The sequence below is a fragment of the Malurus melanocephalus genome, unplaced genomic scaffold, assembly GCF_030028575.1.
Source record: "Malurus melanocephalus ecotype Western Australia unplaced genomic scaffold, MMel_1.1 scaffold_319, whole genome shotgun sequence".
Classification (NCBI taxonomy): domain Eukaryota; kingdom Metazoa; phylum Chordata; class Aves; order Passeriformes; family Maluridae; genus Malurus; species Malurus melanocephalus.
In genome coordinates this window covers 655,800-676,747 of record NW_026623551.1, presented here as the reverse complement: position 1 = coordinate 676,747, position 20,948 = coordinate 655,800, and the positions used below count along the sequence as shown (strand labels likewise).

The following is a 20,948-nucleotide window of genomic DNA, read 5'->3' as shown; positions in this document are numbered from 1 at the left end:
AACTCTGAGCTGCAGCCCCGAGGGAGTGAGAGCCTGGCCTGGAGCCTCAGGGAGCCATTCCCACGCAGCTCAGGGGAGAAGGCRATCAGTTACCAGCGTTAATTAGCAATCTTTTCATGTCTTCCCCTGGCAGAGGCACAGAGATGTGCCCACRTTGGGGCTGGCAGCCCCCACGGCACTGGGATTCCAGCTCTCCCTTGGATGTGCCACAACATGGACAGAAATCCCTCTTTTTTTCCAGGCAAATCAGACTTGGGGCTCTGTTTGGAGCAGCCTCCCCTGTCTGTGGTACCTGGGCACATCCATGGTGGCTGCTCTGGCTTCTCCAATTTCCCTCATTCCCTTTCTCCTCTGGCTGCCTGGGGACTCAATCCTAGTTCTGCACATTCTGTTTTTCAAAGTCTGCAGGAAGCAGGAATTTCACATCCCCTCARTCTCAGTGTGTGATGAGCTACCAGGGGAGCAGGACTCCTGAAATCCCAGGAACTGCTCTGATCCCACAGGCAGAGCCTGCAGGTGCTTTTAGGATATGATCGGATCAGCAGGATAAAATTTTAATTAAATTACAGCGACTCTCAGGTTCAGTGGATGTTCCAGTTTTCACTGTTCCTTTAAAATAGACCCTGCCAGGGCTGGGGTTTGTGATGCTGAGGGATGTGGGTTTATGGCCCCCAACCTCCCGGGGCAGGGGATGGATGTGAGGGATGGTCTTGGGATGGACATGGCTCAGGAGTGAGGTCCCCTGCTCGGGGATGGTTCCTGGCACAGCCCCACTGCAGTGCCACCKGCCCACAGCTCAACAATCCTGAGTTTGTTACCCTCAACAGCACCCAAAATTCCCGTGTTTGTCACCTCCAGGACAATCCTCTGTTTGTCACCCAGCGGAGCACCCAAAATTCCTTTGTTTGTCATCCCCAGAAGCACCCAAAAATCTGTATTTGTCACCCCAGGACAATCCTCTGTCACCTCCAGGAGCACCCAACAATCCTGTGTTTGTCACCCTCAGGGAGACCCAACAATCCTGTGTTTGTCACCCTCAGGACCCCCCCAAAACCCTATTTGCCACCCTCAGGGACACCCAACCATCCTGTGTTTGTCACCCTCAGAGCAGCTGCCCATCTGGGTGTGCCGGGTGTGCTGGGTGTGCTGGGTGTGCCAGAGGAAGGATTCCCATGGATTTATTTCCAGCAGTTCCTGCCCTCTGCAGTGTGGGAAGGTCAGGCAGGGTCAATCCCAGAGATCTCAGCAGCGGAGCTGGAATTCTCTGTCACACAACCCACRCTGTCCCCACCTTGGCAGTGCCACAGCCAAACTCCTTCCTGCAGAGAAAGACATTCCACAGAGTTCAGGACCACCGGGTTTAGTCAATCCCAGGTAAATCTGGGATTAATCCCTGCTCCTAMTTCATCYYCTGTCTGAATTCCCTTCCCCAGGARCTGTTGCTGTCCCCAAATGTCCCCGTGCTTATCACTCCTCCTTTCATGGAGACATTTCAGCGCAGTCAGGGTGGGTTCAGTGCTGGCCATGTGCAGCTTCCTTCCCCATCTGTTTCCCTGTTGCTTCTGAAACATTTCAGAGCAAAAAACCTCATCCTGATGAAATCAGCCCTGACAGGAGCAGAGAGCAGCGGGGCACCTGCTCCACGTGCGCTGCTCCGAGCTGCCTGCCGAGGGGATAATGGAGAATTATTGCAAATACGGGGTATGTTTACATTTCTTTTATTAATAACTCCATCCAGCCGAGCTTCAGAGCTGCCTTACACCGGGAACAGGGGTTGGATCCTGTTAAAAAGCGGGTTTTTCTGTGTCTGAAATGCTCCTGGCTGTGCATCCCAGCAGGGCTGGGAGCAGCAGGGGCTGCTAAGAGCCGTCSTTCGGAAGCCATCAAAGGCGATAACGGGAGAGGAGCAGCTGCGGGCGGGGCTGACTCTGCACACACCGAAACCATGAGCTTCTGCTGCTGCCTCTGGTGGCTCCGAACCGCGGCTGTGAGCARGGACACAGAGCCAGCACTCCCCATTCCCCGCGGAATCGTGGGATATCCCGGGCAGGAAGGGACCCGCAGGGTCAGCCAGCTCCTGGYCCTGCCCAGACACCCAAAATTCCCACCCTGTCCAAACGCTCCTGGAGCTCYGGCWGCCTCGGGGCTGGACCATTCCCTGAGGAGCCTGGGCAGTGCCAGCACCCTCTGRGGRMAGAAGAACCTTCCCCGATATCCRCCCTAAGRAGCCAGARGAKRGATTTGCCACCTTGCATCATTCCCAGTGGAACACCCAGGGAGTGTTTATTCCTTTTTCCAGTCTGCCACCTTACCAGGAAATGCTGGTTGCTGGGGGAAATTAAATGTTTTGCATTTTCAGATTTGATTTTGTGCCCTCTCCTCTCACCCTTGGGGATCACCATTGTGCCTGGGATCCTGCTTAAAGCCAGGCTTTGGAGTGCAGGGCATTGCTGGGATGTGCGTGCAACAATACCAGACAACCCTGACAGTGCACACACCTGGATTTGGGGTTAATTCCTACCTGAGCCTTGGCYGTGGCCTCCCACATGGGAACACCYGCTCCATCCCACTCCATCCTGCTCCATYCWGCWCCATCCYGYTCCATYCTGCWCYATCCCRCWCYRTCCCRCTCCATCCCGCTCCATCCYTYTCCATCCTGCTCSACCCCACTCCATCCTTCTCCACTCRGCTCCACCCTGCTCCATCCTACTCCATCCTGCTCTATCCCGTTCCATCCCAATTGATCCCACTCCATTCTGCTCTGCCCTTCTCCAYCCCTGCTCCATCCTGCTCCATTCTCCCTGGAAGCACCTAGCTGCTTTGTTTTGCTATTTGGGTGTTTTTTCCTACTGCTTTGGCTGACATTTCCCCAATCCTTCCTTTGTTTTCCCATGCCTGTGGAGCCGGGGATGAAGTCAGGAGCTCTCAGGATTGCCAGGCAGGGAAGCAGCCTCAGTAATRAAAGGCACAAAACCAACCCCCTCCCAACCCTGAGCCATTATTTCCTTGCTCACACATTGAAAAAAAGCAAGATCAACTTATTAACTCAGCATTCACTCCTGATTCCATGATTTTATGTTTGCCTTTTACATCCATAATATCAATTTTCCACTTTCATAACACCCAACAAAAAAACCCCTTCGCGGTGCAGCCGTGTTTGTTCTCCTCTCTGTGCAGGCAGTCAGAGTCAGCAAGAACACATCTGGCAGCCCAGCTGCAGCTGTGCTCCCAGCCTGGCGTGGGACATTTGGGAATCTCAGCCCTCCCACGCTGYGTTTGAGGCAGAAACTGAAGCTCGTGCGGAGCAGCTGAAGAGAGCGCTCTGCCAAAATGAAACTTTGATCAACAAGTTGGTTTCTCCTTTTTATTTCCAGTGGGGAAATAAAACTGGAAGTGCAGTCCAAAGTATTGAACTGCACATTTGGAAGGTGGGATTGCCCTGGAATCCTTTGAGGCTTTGGGACCAAAGTGGTGGTTCAGGGGTTTGTATAAAATAACACAGAGTGAGAAGGGGATGAGTTCACATCAATCCCTTCAAATGGCCCAAATTCCCATGGATAAAGAGACAGAAAAGTCAGGTGGTGTCAGGTTTTCCTTATTGTTGACCAGGAAAGTTGGTCCAACTTCCTATTGGAAGTAATTCCCACCAGCCGTTAAATGCAGGAAAAGGGCACAATTCTCCAAAATGTAAAAAAAAAAACCAAAAAACATGTGGCTCAACAGTTCCCGGGTTTGAGGGAAATGTAAAATGTAGCTCATTAAATCATGGAATTGTGGAGGAATGCAATCACAGAATCATAGAATAATGGAATCATGGAATTGTGGAATCATGAAAGCAACGAATCATAGATTCACGGAATCATAGATTTATGACATTATGGAATCATAGAATCATATATCCACAGAATCATTGACTCGTGGAGTCACAGAATCATGGAATCATAGAATTATGGAGTCATGGAATCATGACATCATAGAATTATGGAATTATGGAATCACAGAATCATGAAATCATAAAACCATAGATTCACAGAATCATGGAATCATAGAATGGTGTGGATTGGACAGGACCCTAAAACTCCTCCTGCTCCACTCCTCCTGGGCCCTGCCCCCTRCTGTGAAACAGCCACAAACTTGGAAGGGTTCCTTGAGGAGCAGCCTTTCCTTGTTCAGGGCCAGCACAGGGTTTGTGGAGTTCCTCCCTGGTATCCCAGCAGGCAGGTTGAGATCCCCAGGCAGGGGATTGGGACTTTGCAACCCCAGGAATAGCAGGTTCCTCAACGAGGCAGGCAGAGGGATCGGAGCTGGCTGGTGCCACTCGGGAATGAGATCCTGAAGGTATTTAACAGGTCCATGGGAATGTCAGCTCAGCCCTCAGCACTCCAACAGCAAGTGGGAAACTGGGAAAGGTTGAGCAGGGAATAGGGGGAAAAACAGCTTGTGGTGCATGTTCATGGCATTGGGATCTGCTCCACCATATCTTGGAAGGGACATGGTAGGATGGGAGGAGTTAACGAGGAGGAGACATTCGTGAATTGTAGGTAGTGCTTTCTCCAGAGGAAACTTGGGTGTATAAAAAGTAGGAACTTAGGTGGGTAAGAAGAAGGAACTTTAGTGGATGAAAAGAAGGAACTGGTGGATAAAAAGAAGGAACTTTGGTGGATAAACAGAAGAAACTTAGGTGGATGAAAAGCTAACTGGGTTATCTGTTATCTGTCAGAGTTTGGGAAGGTGATGAGTGGATCTGGGAAGGGTGCGAGTGAAACTGGAGACAGATTCAGAGCGAGCCAAAGGAGAGGATTTCTCCTGCAAGGTGTGAAACTTCCTGACAGCACGAGTTGGATGTGCTGGAAGTTTACAGAACTTGCCGAAATAACTCAGTAAATGATTCCCTCGAGGTGTCCCTGCTTCCATCCTGCAGTGAAGGTGGGATTCTGCTCCTGACTCTGCTTTGACCCTGCCCATCCAGGAATTGTCACCTGGAGGAAAGTTCCTTCCCAAAGAAAGAGATGGAGTTTAGRGAATACTGAAAGCAAACTTTGTGCTCTTTTTCCTTCTCTGAGATCAGCAAACATCTCGAACTTACCTTGAACATCAGCAGTCCAGACCCCACAGTTCCACCACCACCARCAGAGAAAATGAGTTCTCTGAAAGCCATCACTGCATCTCCTTCATCTTCTTCCAATATTCAATGTTTTCTCTTCCAGCATTCAGTAATTCCATATTCCAACATTCAATATTCCCTTTTCCAACATTCAATATTTCCTTTTCCAGCATTCAATATTCCATTCTCCAACATTCAATATTTCCTCTTCCAGCATTCAGTATTTCCTTTTCCAAAACTCAATATGTCCTCTTCCAGTATTTGATATTTCCTCTTCCAATATTTAGTGTTTCCTCTTCCAGCATCCAGCATCTCTTTTTCCAATATTCAATATTCCCTCTTCCAGCATTCAGTACTTCCTTTTCCAGCATTCAATCTTTCCTCTTCCAGTATTCAATACTTCATTACGAATTTGCCTCTAAACAACGCCACCATTGCTCTGGAATGGCTGTGCAGTGATGGATTGTGCCATTAGCATCTAAATGTGGGATAAAAACTCCAATTGATCCTCCCAGAGGCAACAGAAAACTCCAATTTAGGCCGTCACTTTTTATTTTTGTTGCATAAATTAATTACCATCAGGACTAATGATGCCTGGGGATTCCTTCTGCCTTTCCTTTTGTTCTGCAGTTGGCAAAGTCTGCATCTGCCCGTGAATTTCTCACATTCCAGTGGATTTCTCACATTCCAGCGGTCTGGAAGGCTCTTCCAAGGCTGCAGTTGGTAGAGACAGTGGGATAAAGGGTGGGAGGGAATTCCTGCCCTCTGGGTTTGCTGGGGTTGCTGTTGTGACCCCCAAGGAGGCTCAGCCCAGCCCTGGCACTGTTGCACAGGGGTCACACAGAATCCAGGATCCCTGGGGCTGGAAAAGCCCTCCAGGATCATCGAGTCCAATCTGTGCCCAGTCCCCACTGTGTCCCCAGCCYYGAGCACCGAGTGCCACATCCAGGGTTCCTTGGGCACCTCCAGGGCTGGGGACTTCAAACCCCCCTGGGCAGCCCCTGCCAAGGTCTGACCACTCTTTCCATGGGGAAATTCCTCCTGATGTCCAACCTAGCACAGCCTGAGGCCATTCCCTCTCCTCCTGTCCCTGTTCCCTGGGAGCAGAGCCCGACCCCCCYGGCTGCCCCCTCCTGTCAGGGAGTTGTGCAGAGCCACAAGGTCCCCCTGGAACCTCCTCTTCTCCAGGCTGAGCCCCTTTCCAGCTCCCTCAGCTGCTCCTGGGGTTCCAGACACTTCCCAGCTCTGTTCCCTTCTCTGGACACTCCAGCCCCACCGTATCCGTGCTGTCCTGGGGTGCCCAGCACTGCCCCAGGCTCTGTGGGGTCCCAGCAGTGTCACACTCCGGGTCTCTCTCCCAGTCCCATTTTGCAGCCCCTCTCATTCYCCATCTCCTGGGAATGCTCCAGGCTGGGGTCACAGTCTCTGTCAGTGTCGTGGGTCCGAACGGGGCAGTCTGAGGRAAAAGTGCAGGAATTCAGAAACAAAAACCAGCACAGAGAGCTGGGTTACTGTGAATTGAAAATGCAGCCYCGAGAGCAAGGCCAGGGCCACCCGGGTCCCTCACCTGCTGAATTATTGATGTCTGATGACAGCAGCGCTCTGACTCAGCGCGACCGCTGGGAACAGGACTCCACATCACCCCGGACTCACAAACCCACACTGCTGAAAGTTCCTTTCTTCCCCAAACCCATTTCTCACCTGTGGGAACATCTCTGATGTGTTTTCACAAAGCTGCCCGACTTGTAATTAGCGAGTGCTCGCACAACAAGCTATTAAGGAGCAATTAGCTCGGGGAGGGAGATTTCTGGAGCTGTTGGCAGGGCTGGGGCAGCAGTGACAGCATTTCCTTGATGGAGGCGTGTCAGATTGTCACAGCCCTGTGCTGGGGCTGATCGGATCCTCAGGATTCCCTGTGATCCCCTTCATTCCAGGCAGTTCTCATTAGCACCTCCAAAACCCAGCTGACAGTAACAGCTTTTCCCAGGGATGCTTTTCCCCTTTTTTCCCAGGATGTGTTGCTTTGGCTCTTTAGGCTCTGAGAGAAGCAGATTCCCCTTTGTTCTCCCTGATCTTGAGCACCTCATTTATATAAATTCCTTTATTAATTGACAGAATATATAAATTAAAGAGTGAGTTTTATTCCTCCTCACTGCATCTAACGATGCCTTGTCAACTCTGATAACTTCTCTCTTCCCAAATAATTTGAAAATCACTCATGAATGCTGCGAACTGCTTCAAATTCTATTTTGCAATGCCTTGCTTTTAATTCCATCAGTTCTGGATGTGCACACTCCCCACCCCAGAGCAGCTCTGTGGGCTCAGGGACTCCATTCCCTGCAGCTCTTTCCTGCTTTTCCCTTGGGGAATCAACATCAAACTTTTCCAACCAGAGGGAAATGTTTAATACAGAAGGTGGTGGGAATCTATTGTGAACTTTTGTTGCCTAAATGTAAATTTTATTCAGTCGCCCATGATGAAAAAAAAGTAAAAACACAAATGGAATAAAAAAGCCCAAACCCTGAAGAATCCACATTTCCCTTCAATGGAAAAAAGGAACAAATCAGTGAAAAATGGATGTTTTGATGCCTGAGCTGCAGGCAGATATGACACAGTCTGCTCCCCTTATCTCTCTGATRAAATTCAGGTGCTCTTGACACTCTCAGGAGGGAGCAGATATTTCAGCCAGGCCCCAGTGCTGWCAGCAACATTAATCCATGGGAAACAGGGGCAGTTGACAAAAGGACCACAGAGATGATGGAACAGCAGGCTTGGAGCACCCTGGCACAGCAAAGGGGTCCCTGCCCAGGGCCAGGGGTGGAATCTGATGGTTTTAGGGGCCCCTCCAACCTAAACCATTTGGGATTCAATGGTTCTGAGTTACCAAGGAGCAGCAGCACTGGTGCATTTTAGATTGTTCCTTTCTTTTTGCTTTTTTTGCTTTTCTTTACCCACTCCTGGTGAAATCAGCTGCTGTGAGATGATTCTTTAGGGCAGCACAGACAGAGGGAGCCCAAGAAATGACAAAGCAGGTGGTGGGGACACCTCAAGGGGAGCAAAGCCCAGCTTCACCTCAGGGTGGCTGTGTCAAACACGGCAGGAGAGGGGCAGAGAAGGAGCCAGACCAAACCTTCCCCAGATATGGACTTTGCTCTCCTGAGGGATTTCAAACCAGGCCAAACCTCTCCCAGATGTGAATTTTGCTCTTTTAAGGGATTTCAAACCAGAATGAAGCACTGCAGGAACAATGTCAGGGATGACAGGAGCTATCAGCTGGAACAGGAGGGTCTGGATTTCCAGGGGAAATSGGCCTGGAAATCCAGAGGGCCTGGATTTCATGCAGGGAAAGGCAGCATRGTGTTGTCAGGAAAATGAATCCACAAAAAMCAGAAATTCATGTCCAAAMARGWTACAGAGGAGTCCTGTACCTTTATTCATCAATAAAGGGAGAGCTCATGGGCATTCCCCATGGKGTKTCTCAWACTGATAGAGRAYRCAGCCTCTYTTATCCCAATTTCSCAACTGCAGTTCCCTCTCTCTTTCCCCRTTGSCTGAGGTGCTTGAGAGGTGCAGGCTCCCCAAAAYGCCCAATGCAACCTCCCCWTTAATATCCATCCCCCCTTTAATAYCCACCCTCTCTTTAATATCCATCCCCCCTTTAACATCCATCCCCTTTAATATCCACCCCSMTTTAATACACATCCCCCTTTCTTCTTTCTCTCATGTCTCTGCTCTTGTAGTTCATTAACCCAGTCTGGGGTCAGTCARTCAGTGAATTCCCATGGAAATCCTTCCCATTGTTCCTCCTGTCCCCCAGTATTGGTCTGGTCTTCCCCACAGAGTCACAGTTTGGTTATAAGGACACTCCCTTCTCATTCCTTTTAGTGGGAGAACAAAARCCTTGGCAGGTGTCACCRAGAGGTTCCTGGGCAGAGGCTGCCRAAGTGGCACAGCTGTCACCAGTGCCACAGCCCTGCTGGGAGCAGGCCATGCGTGACACTGGGTGTGCCATCAGGAGCTCTGTCCGCAAACCTCTGTGCTGGGCTGTGTGCTGTGGGTAACTGATTCCTGAGCTGAGCTCTGCTCCTGCTTTCCCTGCTCTCTGCTCCTCTTTCCCTGCTCTCTGCTCCCCCTTTCCCTGAGCTCTGCTTTCCTGTGTTCTCCSGAGCTCTCCTGCAGCCTGGCAGGARRAGCTGCTCGTTTATCCCAGCGTGGAGGTGCCAGTGCCCCCTCCTTGCTGCAGACTGAGTCAGGCACTAAAATCACTTTCCTCAAGTTTATTTTTCAGCACTGACAGCTGATCCRTATCTCCTGCTCCCTCTCTCAGTTATTGCAGCAGCTGACAAATGCCRAGTGAATTGCTGGAGGGGACTTCACAAGCGATCACCTCGTTTGTGCCATGGCAAGGAAAAATATCCTGKGCTCCCAGCACTGGAGTAGCTGAGCAGATGCTCCAGGCTTTGGTTTCAATGTCGTGSTTTTCAGCTGAATCAATCTTGGTTTCAAACAATGGTTGTTATGTGGAGAGCAAAAGGGGATGTGACAATAATTACAGCATGCAAATAAAAGGCACATCTATGTCCCAGCGCGAGGTGACAGAGAGAGACTAATTCAAAATATTCAAATCATTTCTGTCCTTTCTTCCCTTCCTCTGAGCCTTGGTGCACCAGCACCAATTTTTCACATCCTCTGCTCTGGAATTGCTAAGCTGAGCTGCAGCAGGGGAGGGTTTTTCCAGTGTTTCTGTCTCCAGCTGAATTTGAGATTTCTCTGACTTCCTTCAGGGCTCTTGACTTGTCAGGAGAGATSCGTGACAGGCACAGGGCAGCTCCACTGTCACCACCTCTCAGTAAATGTGTGATCTGGGGAGCCAGTGGCTTCAGGGGCTTTAGAGGAGCCCTGCTGGCTCCAATTAGTGGGGGAAATTGTAAAAATAGCCCAGCACTGTTGTTTGTGTGCCTTGACCGTGCAGCTGCAGATGCTGGGGGCACTGGGAAGCCCCGCTGGGACCCACTGGTGGTGGCATTGCCACCTCCAGCTCCTGAGCCCCTTTAGCAATGTCAGGAACTCATGGCATTTCAAATTTGTTATTCCTTCCTTCTCTTTAGAAAGTGCCAGTTTGACAAATGGTGACTTTTCCCTGCACGGCTGAATTTCTCCTGCTTTAGGTGAATTTCTCACTGCGGGGAAAAAAATGTCTTTTTAATATTTCATGTCTTGCAAATGAGAAGGTGCCAGTCCTGAGGTCCTGGGATGTTCCAGACCRTGGGATGTCAGCTCAGGTATAAAAGCTGGGAAGAGGAGGAGGAAGGGAGAATATTTGTTATTGACARTGTTTGCCTTTGGGACAACCACTCCAGGGCCTGGAGCCCTTCCTGGGGAGTGTTGGGATTTACTGATGGACTTGGAGAATAAAAACTTTGGGTTCCTTTCTCTTTTCCCTTTGGCTTTAGAGGGTGGGGAGGCCCTGGAATAGATTTCCCAGAGCAGCCGTGGCTGCCCCTGGATCCCTGGAAGTGTCCAAGGCCAGGCTGGACATTGGGGACCACCTTGGGATATTGGAAGGTGTCCCATGGCAGGGGTGAGCTTTGAGATCCCTCCCAACTCAGCCTATTCTGGAATTCCGGGATTCTGGGATTCTCTCTTGGCTCTCTCTAGTGCTGCACAGCAGGGTTAGAAGCTCAGTTTGCTGCCTCATTGTTATTTTCTGTTAACCAGCAGCAGCAGCAGTGCCAARGATGCCTCAAGTCGCCCCCAGCAGCTCTTGTAAAGCCTTTATTCATTACTGGTGCAGCTCAGGAACAGCTCTCACCTTCTCCTCCACTTCTCCCGGCACTCTCAAAACATCTGTAGCTGTTCAGTGAAAAAATGGGTTTCCTTAGGCTGAGGCTTCCTGGRGCCAGCAGCAGCAGCAGCAGCAGCAGGGCCCATCCATTCACCTCGCTCAGGTTTCTGCTGCCTCATCCCATCCAGGAGCAGGTCCAGGATTGTTTCTCCAGACAGGGACCCTGTGGAAAATGGGGAAAAGGCTGTGAGGTCAGGCCCAATCTGTCAGCTGGAGCAGACAGGGGGATTGTTTGTGCAAGGCTGCCCCTCCCTCCCAATCCCCTGTGCTGTCACAGCCCCATTGGTGCTGCCCGGCACCAGCTTCACCGGGATCAGGGGGTGAATTCCAGGTGAATTCCCCAACACAGGAGCTGCTGGCCCCGAGGGTCCCCCCGGGGTGCARACCCCCTGTCCTGCCCTGCCCCGATGGAGGAACTTCGTGTGATTTTTTTCCTTGGAATAATTGGAGTTTTGGCACACCCCACACAGCGATCTGCCCCAAAACCCCCTCGCTGTGCTCCCATTGAGTGAGCAAAGGGGGAACAGCTCTGCCCGAAACCTCTGCCTGTGGTGGGGCACACAAACAGCTCCATCAGAGCAGGTCTGACCTCATCCCACTGCTGGATTTACCCCAGGGACAAGAACCCATGGGAACTCCAGATCTGTGGGGTGGCAGAGGGTGGTTGGTGCCAAATGGGAATCCCCAGCTTTAGCCCTAATGAAATGTGAGGGGTTTGCTTCTCCTAGAGGCTCCCCCAGGCCTGGCATGGAGGGGCAGGACGGTGCAGCCCTCGTTAGGGATTCCCTTTGATTAGGATCAGCCTGGGGCCAGGCCTGGCAGCCMTAAACCCACCCACAGAAATTGCTGGAGCTGTTAATTTGTGCTGCAGCCTCGGACCATTCTGTAATTGAGAAATGAACCAAAGCCTCACTTCTCGTGGTTTCTTGAAGCACTTCAGGATGGTTGGATGGGGCCAGGGTTGATGTTCCCGCTGTTTCCGTGGAGGTGGCGCCTGTTCCTCTTTTGTTCATTTTAGGAACAGACACAGCCCAAGACACACTCCCCTGCGTAAAGCATCACCCCAAAGTTAGTCTGGGTCTGGTGAAGGGTGGGAGCAGCCTCGCCCAGGGGTGAGATTGTCACAGGGAATTATATCTTCAGGAGAGAATGGCATCTCCAGGAGGGAATTGCGTCTCCAGGAGGGAATGGCATTTTCGGRTTTGTCCTTGGACAGAAAAGGGTTTCTTTACAGCCCAGCCCCAGCAGCATTTCCCATCCTCGAACCTAAATATGTCCCTGTGGGCTCCTGTCAGACATGTGGAGGCCACAGCAGCCTCTGTCCCCGGAGTCACGGGGCCAGCAGGTTTAAGGGATGCTCTGAATCCACACTGAGTGTTATGGWTTCATGGAATATCCCAAGGACCATCGAGTTCAGCTCCTGGCCCTGTACAGGACAGCCACAAAACCCYAAATTATTCCTGGCCCCAAAGGAGCCCTGCCCAGAGCAGTTTGTACCCCACAGACCCCAGAGTGCCTCTGGCAGAGCTGGGACAGCACTGGGGACATTCCATGCTGGCCCTGTAAGGGCTATGGGGTGTGGGGGGGGGACACTTGGGGTACCAGGGCCAGAGTTTGGGATATCCCATCATTCCATAGAGCACACCCAGGGGTACCACATCGCTATAGCCATGTCACGATAACCATGTCAYGATAGCTATGTTGCAATAGCCAAGTCGTGACAGCCATGTCACAATAGCCATATCGTGATAGCAGTGTTGAGATAGCCATATCATGATAGCCATATGGTGATAGCCAAGTCGTGATAGTCATGCCACTATAGCCATATTGAGACAGCCATGTCACAATAGCCAAGTCGTGATAGCCATGTCACAATAGCCAAGTCATGATAGCCATACCGTGACAGCAATGTTGTGATAGCTGTGTCACGATAGCTGAGTCCTGATAGCCATGTCACAATAGCCGTATTGTGATAGCCATGTCACGATAGCCATGTCATGATAGCCATGTCACAATAGCCATATCGTGATAGCCATGTCACAATAGCCATGTTGTGATAGCTGTGTCACAATAGCCGAGTTCTGATAGCCGTGTCATGATAGCCATGTCACGATAGCCATGTCATGACAGCCATGTTGCAATAGCTGTGTCATAATAGCCGAGTCCTGATAGTCATGTCACGATAGCCAAGTCCTGATAGTCATGTCGTGATAGTCATGTCACGATAGCCAAGTCCTGATAGTCATGTCGTGATAGTCATGTCACGATAGCTGTGTCACAATAGCCATGTCACAATAGCCGTGTCGTAATAGTCATGTAACGATAGCCATGTCGTGATAGCCATGTTGCAATAGCTGTGTCATGATAGCCGAGTCCTGATGGTCGTGTTGTGATAGTCATGTCGTGATAGCTGTGTCGTGACAGCCACGTTGCAATAGCTGTGTCATGATAGCTGAGTCCTGATAGTCATATCGTGACAGCCATGTTGCAACAGCCATGTCACGATAGCCATCTGGCGATAGCCGTGTCACAATATCCGTGCCGTGACAGCCATGTTGCAATAGCTGTGTCGTGATAGCCGAGTCCTGATAGTCATGTCACGATAGCTGTGTCACGATAGCCGTGYCACAACAGCCATGTCGTGATAGCCATGTCGCGACAGCCGCGTCRTGACAGCCATTTCCTCCCGCCCCAGGGCTCCATCCCGCGATGCAGCGCCCGCTCCCGGTGCTCACGGCAGTGCCTGGGCCGGGCACGGTTTGTGTTCTCTGCTCACCCTGAGCCATCCCCAGGCTCACACGCGGCTCCATTGATTTCTCCTCATTACAAATCCTACCGAAAGCTCCCAGCTCCCGCGGTCCCCGCTGGCCTCCCCGCGGAGTCAATAAAAGTTACGAGTTGCTCCCTGGTTGCTGTCATTAGCACAATAAAACCCGCAGTAATTGAAAAGTGAATCAGGGAAATTGCCGGGTTGGACAGCGGGAGAGCGGCAGGAATGGTTCGGGAGCCCAGGCACAGCTTATCCCTGGCTGCCCYGAGCTGCCCGTCCTGGCCACACTGCCGTGGGGACACAGTGGGGACAYGGGTCCTGCACAGAGCGAGGGAGGAGCATGGACCACACTYCTGCCAGGRGACYAAAAAATCCCTGCATAAATTCACAATTCACAGAATATTCGGAGTGAGGGGCCCCCGGCGATCACTGAATCCAACTCTGAGCCAACGAGGATGATGTTCAGTCCCATCRGAGGCTGTTCCATTTCCTAAAACTCAACAAATGACAACAAACCAATCAAAAAAACCCATTTCTCACTGTATTAGCACAACATCCGACAGGAAGAGCTGGAGAGGCAGCAGCAGCTGAGCGTTTGTTGAGAGAACAATCCCTTCCCAGCAGAGAGACTCTGACGGGTACAGGAACAACCCAAAGCCCTCAGGCCATCACTGCTGGCACWGTCTGGGGCCCACAGCTCTGGTTGTGCCCCAGCCTGGAGGGTGGGGATAGGGACAGGAGGCTCTGCAAGAGCATTTTAAGGGCAATGCTGGCAGAGAGGAGAGCAGCAAAGGCTTGGAGAGGCTGGGAAAGCTGGGATTGTTCARCCTGGAGAGGAGGAGGTTGTGTGGAGACCTCACAGCACCTCCAGAGCCTGGAGGGGATCCACAGCAGGCAGAGGGACCCTGGAACTGGATCAGGAACTGGAGGGACAGGACAGGGGGAATGGGATCAGATTGATGGAAAGTATGGTTTGATGGGATATTGGGCAGGAATTGTTCCCTGGGAGGGTGGGTAGGCCCTGGCACAGGGTGCCCAGAGCAGCTGTGGCTGCCCTTGGATCCCTGGCAGTGCCCAAGGCCAGGCTGGACATTGGGGCTGGGAGCAGCCTGGGACAGTGGGAGGTGTCCCTGCCATGGCAGGGGTGGCACTGGATGGGCATTAAGGTCCCTTCCACCTCAAGCCTTTCTGTGATTCTGATTCCCTGAAGGCAGAAAAACCAAACCCATGTCTAGCCTGGCCTTGGGCACTGCCAGGGATCCAGGGRCAGCCACAGCTGCTCTGGGCACCCTGTGCCAGGGCCTYCCCACCTCCCAGGGAACAATTCGTGCCCAATATCCCATCCATCCCTGCCCTCTGGYAGTCTGACCCTGTTCCCCTTGTCCTGCCCTGCCTGGTTTGGCTGATCCCCTCAGGCTGGGGAAGGAATGGGGATTTCAGCCCCGCTCCCCCAGTGGCAGTGGTGGCTGTGAGTTGGCATCACCTTCCCTTCACCGGGGTGTGCAGCCAGAGGGGTTTGGGCTTCCTGGGGACCCTGAGGGGGGTGGGTGGCCCAGATGGGGTGGGGGAGCCCTGCAGGGCCCTGTTGGCTCTGCACAAACCCTTTTGGGGCTGTGAGGCCTCTGCTGGGGGTGCTGAACAGAGGATGAGCACCTGCAACACACAGAATAACTCAGCTTGGATTATCTCCATCCTTCTTTCCCAAACCCAGAGCAACTCCTCTGCTCCCCTGGCCCGGCACAGCAGCCCCTGCGAGTGCTCCCTCTCCTGCAGCAGCAGCAGGGATTCATTAATGCCACAAACTGCCATGGGCAGYGTCCTGCTGGGGCAAAATGTTCCTRTTCAGCAGGARTGTGGGTTTTAATGTTTGCTTGGTGTCAGAGCAGCGTTTACCTGCTGGATCTGYGGCAGAAGTGAGCTCAGAGGGAAGTGTCCTCCCACCCAGGCACAGCGTGGGGGGTGGGAAGGAAAGGAAAGGGGGCAGAAACAAGGTTGTGAGTTGTGGAAGGTGTGAGAGCTCCCAGGGGAGTCCCTTGGGGTGTTCTGTGTGTTGGGATGGTCTGGATTGATGCTGGATTGCTGCCTCTCCAGCCTGGGAGGCATCCCTGGCACGGGGCTGGGTGTCTATGCTGCTCCCCCAGCCCTAAATCAGCTGGCAGGGGCATCCCCCATTGACAGCATTCACTGTTGGACTGAAACGAACCCCAAAGAGCACAACCTGATGAAATGAGGTCGATAAAGCACCAGCTGGGGGCTGTGGCCTCACCTGGTGCCCGGCCCCTCCTGGCCCCGTGCCCGCTGTGACCGCGCTCTCTGCCCGCAGTTTGACATGCAGAGGATCACGCTGGAGGAGCTGAAGCACATCCTGTACCACGCCTTCCGTGACCATCTGACCATGAAGGACATTGAGAACATCATCATCAATGAGGAGGAGAGCCTCAACGAGAACTCTGGCAACTGCCAGACYGAGTTTGAAGGTGAGACTGGGGGTTCCTGCGCAATTATCCTGTTTTTGTGTGAAAGGCACTCTGATCCGGGATGAGGGTGCAGGGAGTTATTTAGGAGTGAGGGCTCACTCAGAGAGCTCAAGGGTTGCTCTCAGCCTTTTTCTTCCCCTCAGCAAAGCTGGTGCTGTCCTAGGCACAAGGATGGGGCAGTGGGGACTCTCCCCTGCCCCAAGGGATCCAGGCAGGGGGATGTGCTGAGTGTCTGAGCCAGCCTGAGTTTCCCCACACAAACACCTTCATCTCCCTCATCCCACCATGGAAAAGTTTCCTTGGCTCTGCAGGTCCTGCCAAGCTCTGCTGGGCTCCCCCAGTTTTTTGTTCAAACCCCAAAAAGGCTCCCAGGGAGAAGCTGGGACGAGTCCTCTCCTGCACTGTAACAGCAGCACTGAGCAAAGGTGGTGCCTCCGTGCCCTGCTGCCCTGGGCACCTTTTGCTCTGAGCTGCCAGGACCTGGCTCAGCACGGGATGGTCTCTCAGAGTCAGGGGCTGAGCAGTGCTTGGAGTCAGCCAGAGAGGGGGGAATGTTCCCGTCCCTCCGCGGAACCAGAAAGGATCAGTAATGGGATCAGACCCTGGGATCTGCAGTGGAATTGCTCTCAGACAGAGCTGGCACTGGCAGGGACATTCCCCATTTTCAGCCACCTCAGGAGAAGCATTTTCATGTCCTTGTCCTGTGCTGCTCCAAAGCGCTGCTGCTTGGAGCAACCACAAGGGCCTTTGGTGTCCATCCTGTGGCTGCCCCTGGAYCCCTGGCAGTGTCCAAGGCCAGGCTGGACAGGGCTTGGAGCAGCCTGAGACAGTGGGAGATGTCCCTGCCCATGGAATGAGATGAGTTTTAAGTTCCCTTCCCACCCAAACTCTTCTATGATTCCCTGAAATCATCTCGAGCGCAGAACAGCCCAGGGAAAGAGATCAGGGAAGCTCAGAGTTTGTGCCCATCACCCTGGCAGAGCCATTGTGCTTTCCCAGCCCAGAAATCTGACTTTCTGGAAGCGAATTGGGGGGAATTCTGGCACTTCATGGGGTCAAACAGCCCGGAAAGGGGACGGGGCAGAGACACAAAGGGTGAACATGCATATCAGTGCTCAGCCTGGCTCATTACTGGGATAGAGCWGCTCCAGGCAGCATCCTCACCCTGTGTCAGGCATTGCAGGGARCTGGAGAGCAGCACAGCTGAATTTTAAGAAGCCTGCAGGAGGGAGGCAGCAGCAGAACTCTCTGAATCAGGCCAGGCAACAATTTTTTTGCTCCTCCTGGTGAGCAGCAGGGAGGGAGATGTTCCTGGCTTGCCTGGAGCTGTTGGTGCCCAGTGACTCGCTGATGCCCTGGGGACAGCAGCCAGCTGTCACTGCTGCAGGATGGCAGCTCGGGAGCCTGGATGAGCCATCCCAGAAAAAGCCCGGGTCCCAATGCTGCTCAGCATCCCACTTTGGAAGCTCCACTTTCCAAAAGTGCAGCAGGAACAGCTTTTCTCGTGGGATGTTTTGGCACTGCGGGTGCCAGGCGGAACCTCGAAGCAAAACAGAGCCTTTTTTAGATGCTGGGAGCACACACAAATCCAGCAGGGAATAAAGATGAGCCGAACTGTCAGCAACGGGGCAGAAGTTTTGCTGCAGGTCCCAGCGGAAGGGGACAGCTCTGGTGTGTGACAGTGGTGACAGGAGCCAGGAAAGGACAGGCTGAACAGCTCTCCAGGCTGGACAGCCATGACCCACTTAGGCTCTCAGAGTTCCCAGTTCTCAAACTCCAGGATCCCTGCAGGGTTCTGAAGCAGGAATTGCAGCCCCTCCTGCCCCAGATCATGGCACTAAGGCAAAGCCATCAGCTCTCCTGGGCTCTCTCCCTGTGCCTCACTCACTCCTTAATAGTGCAGTGAAGGAGGTGCTTTTTGAGTAGAATTCCTTGAGTTTAACGGAGATGCTACCTTGAGATGAGGTGAATTGGACCCTGAAAGAAGTTTCAACCCTTCCAAGAGTGATTCAAGTATTCCTTGCAACTCCCATCTATATTTAAGGTACTTTTCATCCCCTCCACTGAAGGGCCTTTAATGATGGGGAGGAATGGAGTCAAGATGAGCCCCAGAGATTGCCACTGAAATTTGGGAATCTCATGAGGGACCAGGCATGGCAGGTACTCCCAGGAGCACCCTGGTATCTCCACCCACTGTCACCTCTGAGAGTGTTCTTGGGTCACAGAGCAGCCCCAAACCCTTCTCCCTTCTGTGGGCAGAGACATTTTCCTTCTCTACCCCTGGATATCCTCCTCTCCACACCTGGACATCCCCCCATTCTACACCTGAACATCCCCTTATTCCACACCTGGACATCCCCCCATTCTACACCTGAACATCCCCTTATTCCACACCTGGACATACCCCTTGTCCACACCTGGACATCCCCTTATTCCATACCTGGACATCCCCCTTGTCCACACCTGAATACCCCCTTATTTCACACCTGGACACCCCCTCTCCACACGGGGGTGAGCTGGCTCAGGTGCTAAAGGGTATTTCACAGGTAATGCCACCATTCCATCAGTCCAAACACGTGCACATTTCTATCAGGGCACAATGAYTCCACCATGGCTCTTGTGATGATAAGGTTTTTATGACCATGTGATATTCCTCAATATCAATGTGGATATCAGACCTTCCATCTCCCACCACCCACACCACAACCCAGATATAATATTTGTGTTACCGTCAGGGTCAAGTCGGGGATTTCCTCTGCTCCCTCTGGACATTGGAGCCATTTGCAGGATGTCAAATCCAGGGCGAGGATGSGCCCAGAGCAGAGGCACGGTTCTGTCCTCAGCTTTATCTGTTTTGATCAGTGCTCAGGGCAGGGCAGTGAAGGCTGWGGGATTTCATGGCACACAGGGAAGGGACGATTTACAGCCCTGCAGCTTTTCCCTGGCAGCTCCCTTGCTCCAATGCTCAGGACACAGAGCGGGGACAGAACAGTTTCTCTGGTTACCGGGCCTGGTGCTGCTTGCCAGGGGGTTCTATCCCCWCTCAGATCCTCGGGGTGCAGCAGCAGCTCCTGCCAGGGGGTTCTATCCCCTCTCAGATCCTCGGGGTGCAGCAGCAGCAGCTCCTCCCTGTTCCCCCTGCCCTGCCCAGCTCAGCCTGACAATGACAGACTGACCTGTTAGGGCAAAAATAACCCCTGGCAGCCAGCGCGAAAAAACATCACTCACCTGAGCAGGGCTGGGACAGCCCACTATAAATACCCTGCTGCTGCTGCTGCTGGCCTCAGAGGAGCTGTTTTCGTTCAGGAGAGAAGGCTCCCCGTGCTGAGAGCGCATCCCAAACCCACTGTGGGCATCGTGGCCTGGAAACAGCCTGGCCCCATGAGCCCCAGTTCCTCCTGGAGGAGTTCCAGGGGCAGTGCTCTGTGCCAGGGAGGGAGTTCTGCTCACCAGCCTGTCCTGAGAGTGATCCCCACTGGTGTCCCTCCATCCCAAAGGCAGCAGCTGAGTTGGGTTTTCTCTGCCTTTCTCAAACACACAACTCCTGCATTTCTGTTCTGCTGTGACCAACAGAGGTGAACAGCAGAATATTCCATAAAAAAGCACTGAGAGTGTTGGGAAGATGAATGACCCAGCCTCRATCTGCCTTTACCTCGTGAGGTCTGATGGGTGTTGGAAACCTCTGGGTTTCTCTTCCCACTAAGAAGGGATGAGGATTCCTCCAGAGGAGCCTCAGGCTCTGCCCATGTCCAAGGAACATCCAACCCCTGGAGAGTCCCACGGGTGTCAAAAAYTGCCCCTGGCACCCAAATGTTGGCACTCAGCCCTGGGACGGTGCCATCTGTGGGATTCAGCAGGATGGGAACAAATTCTGTGCTCAAAGATTATGGATTTGGAGAAAGGAGAGAACTGAGGGCAGGGTCTGGGGAAGGGTCTGGAGCCCCAGGAGTGGCTGASGAAGCTGGGAAAGGGGCTCATCCTGGAGCGAAGGAGGCTCMGGGGGGACCTTGTGGCTCTGCACAACTCCCTGACAGGAGGGGGCAGCCRGSGGGGTCGGGCTCTGCTCCCAGGGARCAGGGACAGGAGGAGAGGGAAYGGCCTCAGGCTGGRCCAKGGCAGGTTTASATCAGAAACGAGAAAACATTTCTTCACAGAAAGGGCTGTCCAACAGTGGTGCAGTCCCCATCACTGGAAGTTCCTAAGAAGTGTGGAAGTGGCACTCAGKACATGATTTAGTGGTGATGCTGGAGTCATGGTTGGGCTTTTCCAGCCATAACGATCTTGAGATAGTCTGGGGGAACCTTCACACAAATCACAGTGGCTCTGACATTCAGGTGTGAGGAGGCCATGGCAGAGTCATGAACCGGTTTTATTAAATCACAGCATGAGTTCTCACTGATGAGCTTAGCAAAAAGTCAAATGAAATAAGACAAGTGCTGAAAATCCCAACTCTGGCTGKTTTTTAATTGCTGCTCTCACCTATTTTGACAATTATTCTGCAAGCGTTCACTTGGAAAGGCTCTTAATGAACCTGATTTGGYTTAAGCACAGAAAACCCAAAAGAGTTTGGAAAAGTGACTCATGTGCCATGGATACTCCTGGGAATTGCCACAGTGGGGGCTTGAGTGACRTCAGGGAGCATTCTTGGTTCTCCACTTATTCCCAGTTCCCTGGATGAGTTGGAGGGATTCACACAAGGTCGATAATTGCTGTTAAAGAATTTCAGAGACAACTCAGTTCAAACTGAAAGAG

At 52.5% G+C, this 20,948-nt stretch overlaps 1 protein-coding gene across 1 annotated transcript in view; it reads left to right on the top strand.

Annotated features, from left to right (window-relative positions):
* CALN1 (calneuron 1) overlaps window positions 1-20,948 on the top strand; it is a 100,392-nt gene that overhangs the window by 77,497 nt on the left and 1,947 nt on the right. Inside the window, exon 5 of the mRNA XM_057377612.1 lies at window positions 16,043-16,196. Coding sequence (XP_057233595.1) covers window positions 16,043-16,196 — 154 coding nt within the window. The remainder of the gene's footprint in view (window positions 1-16,042; window positions 16,197-20,948) is intronic.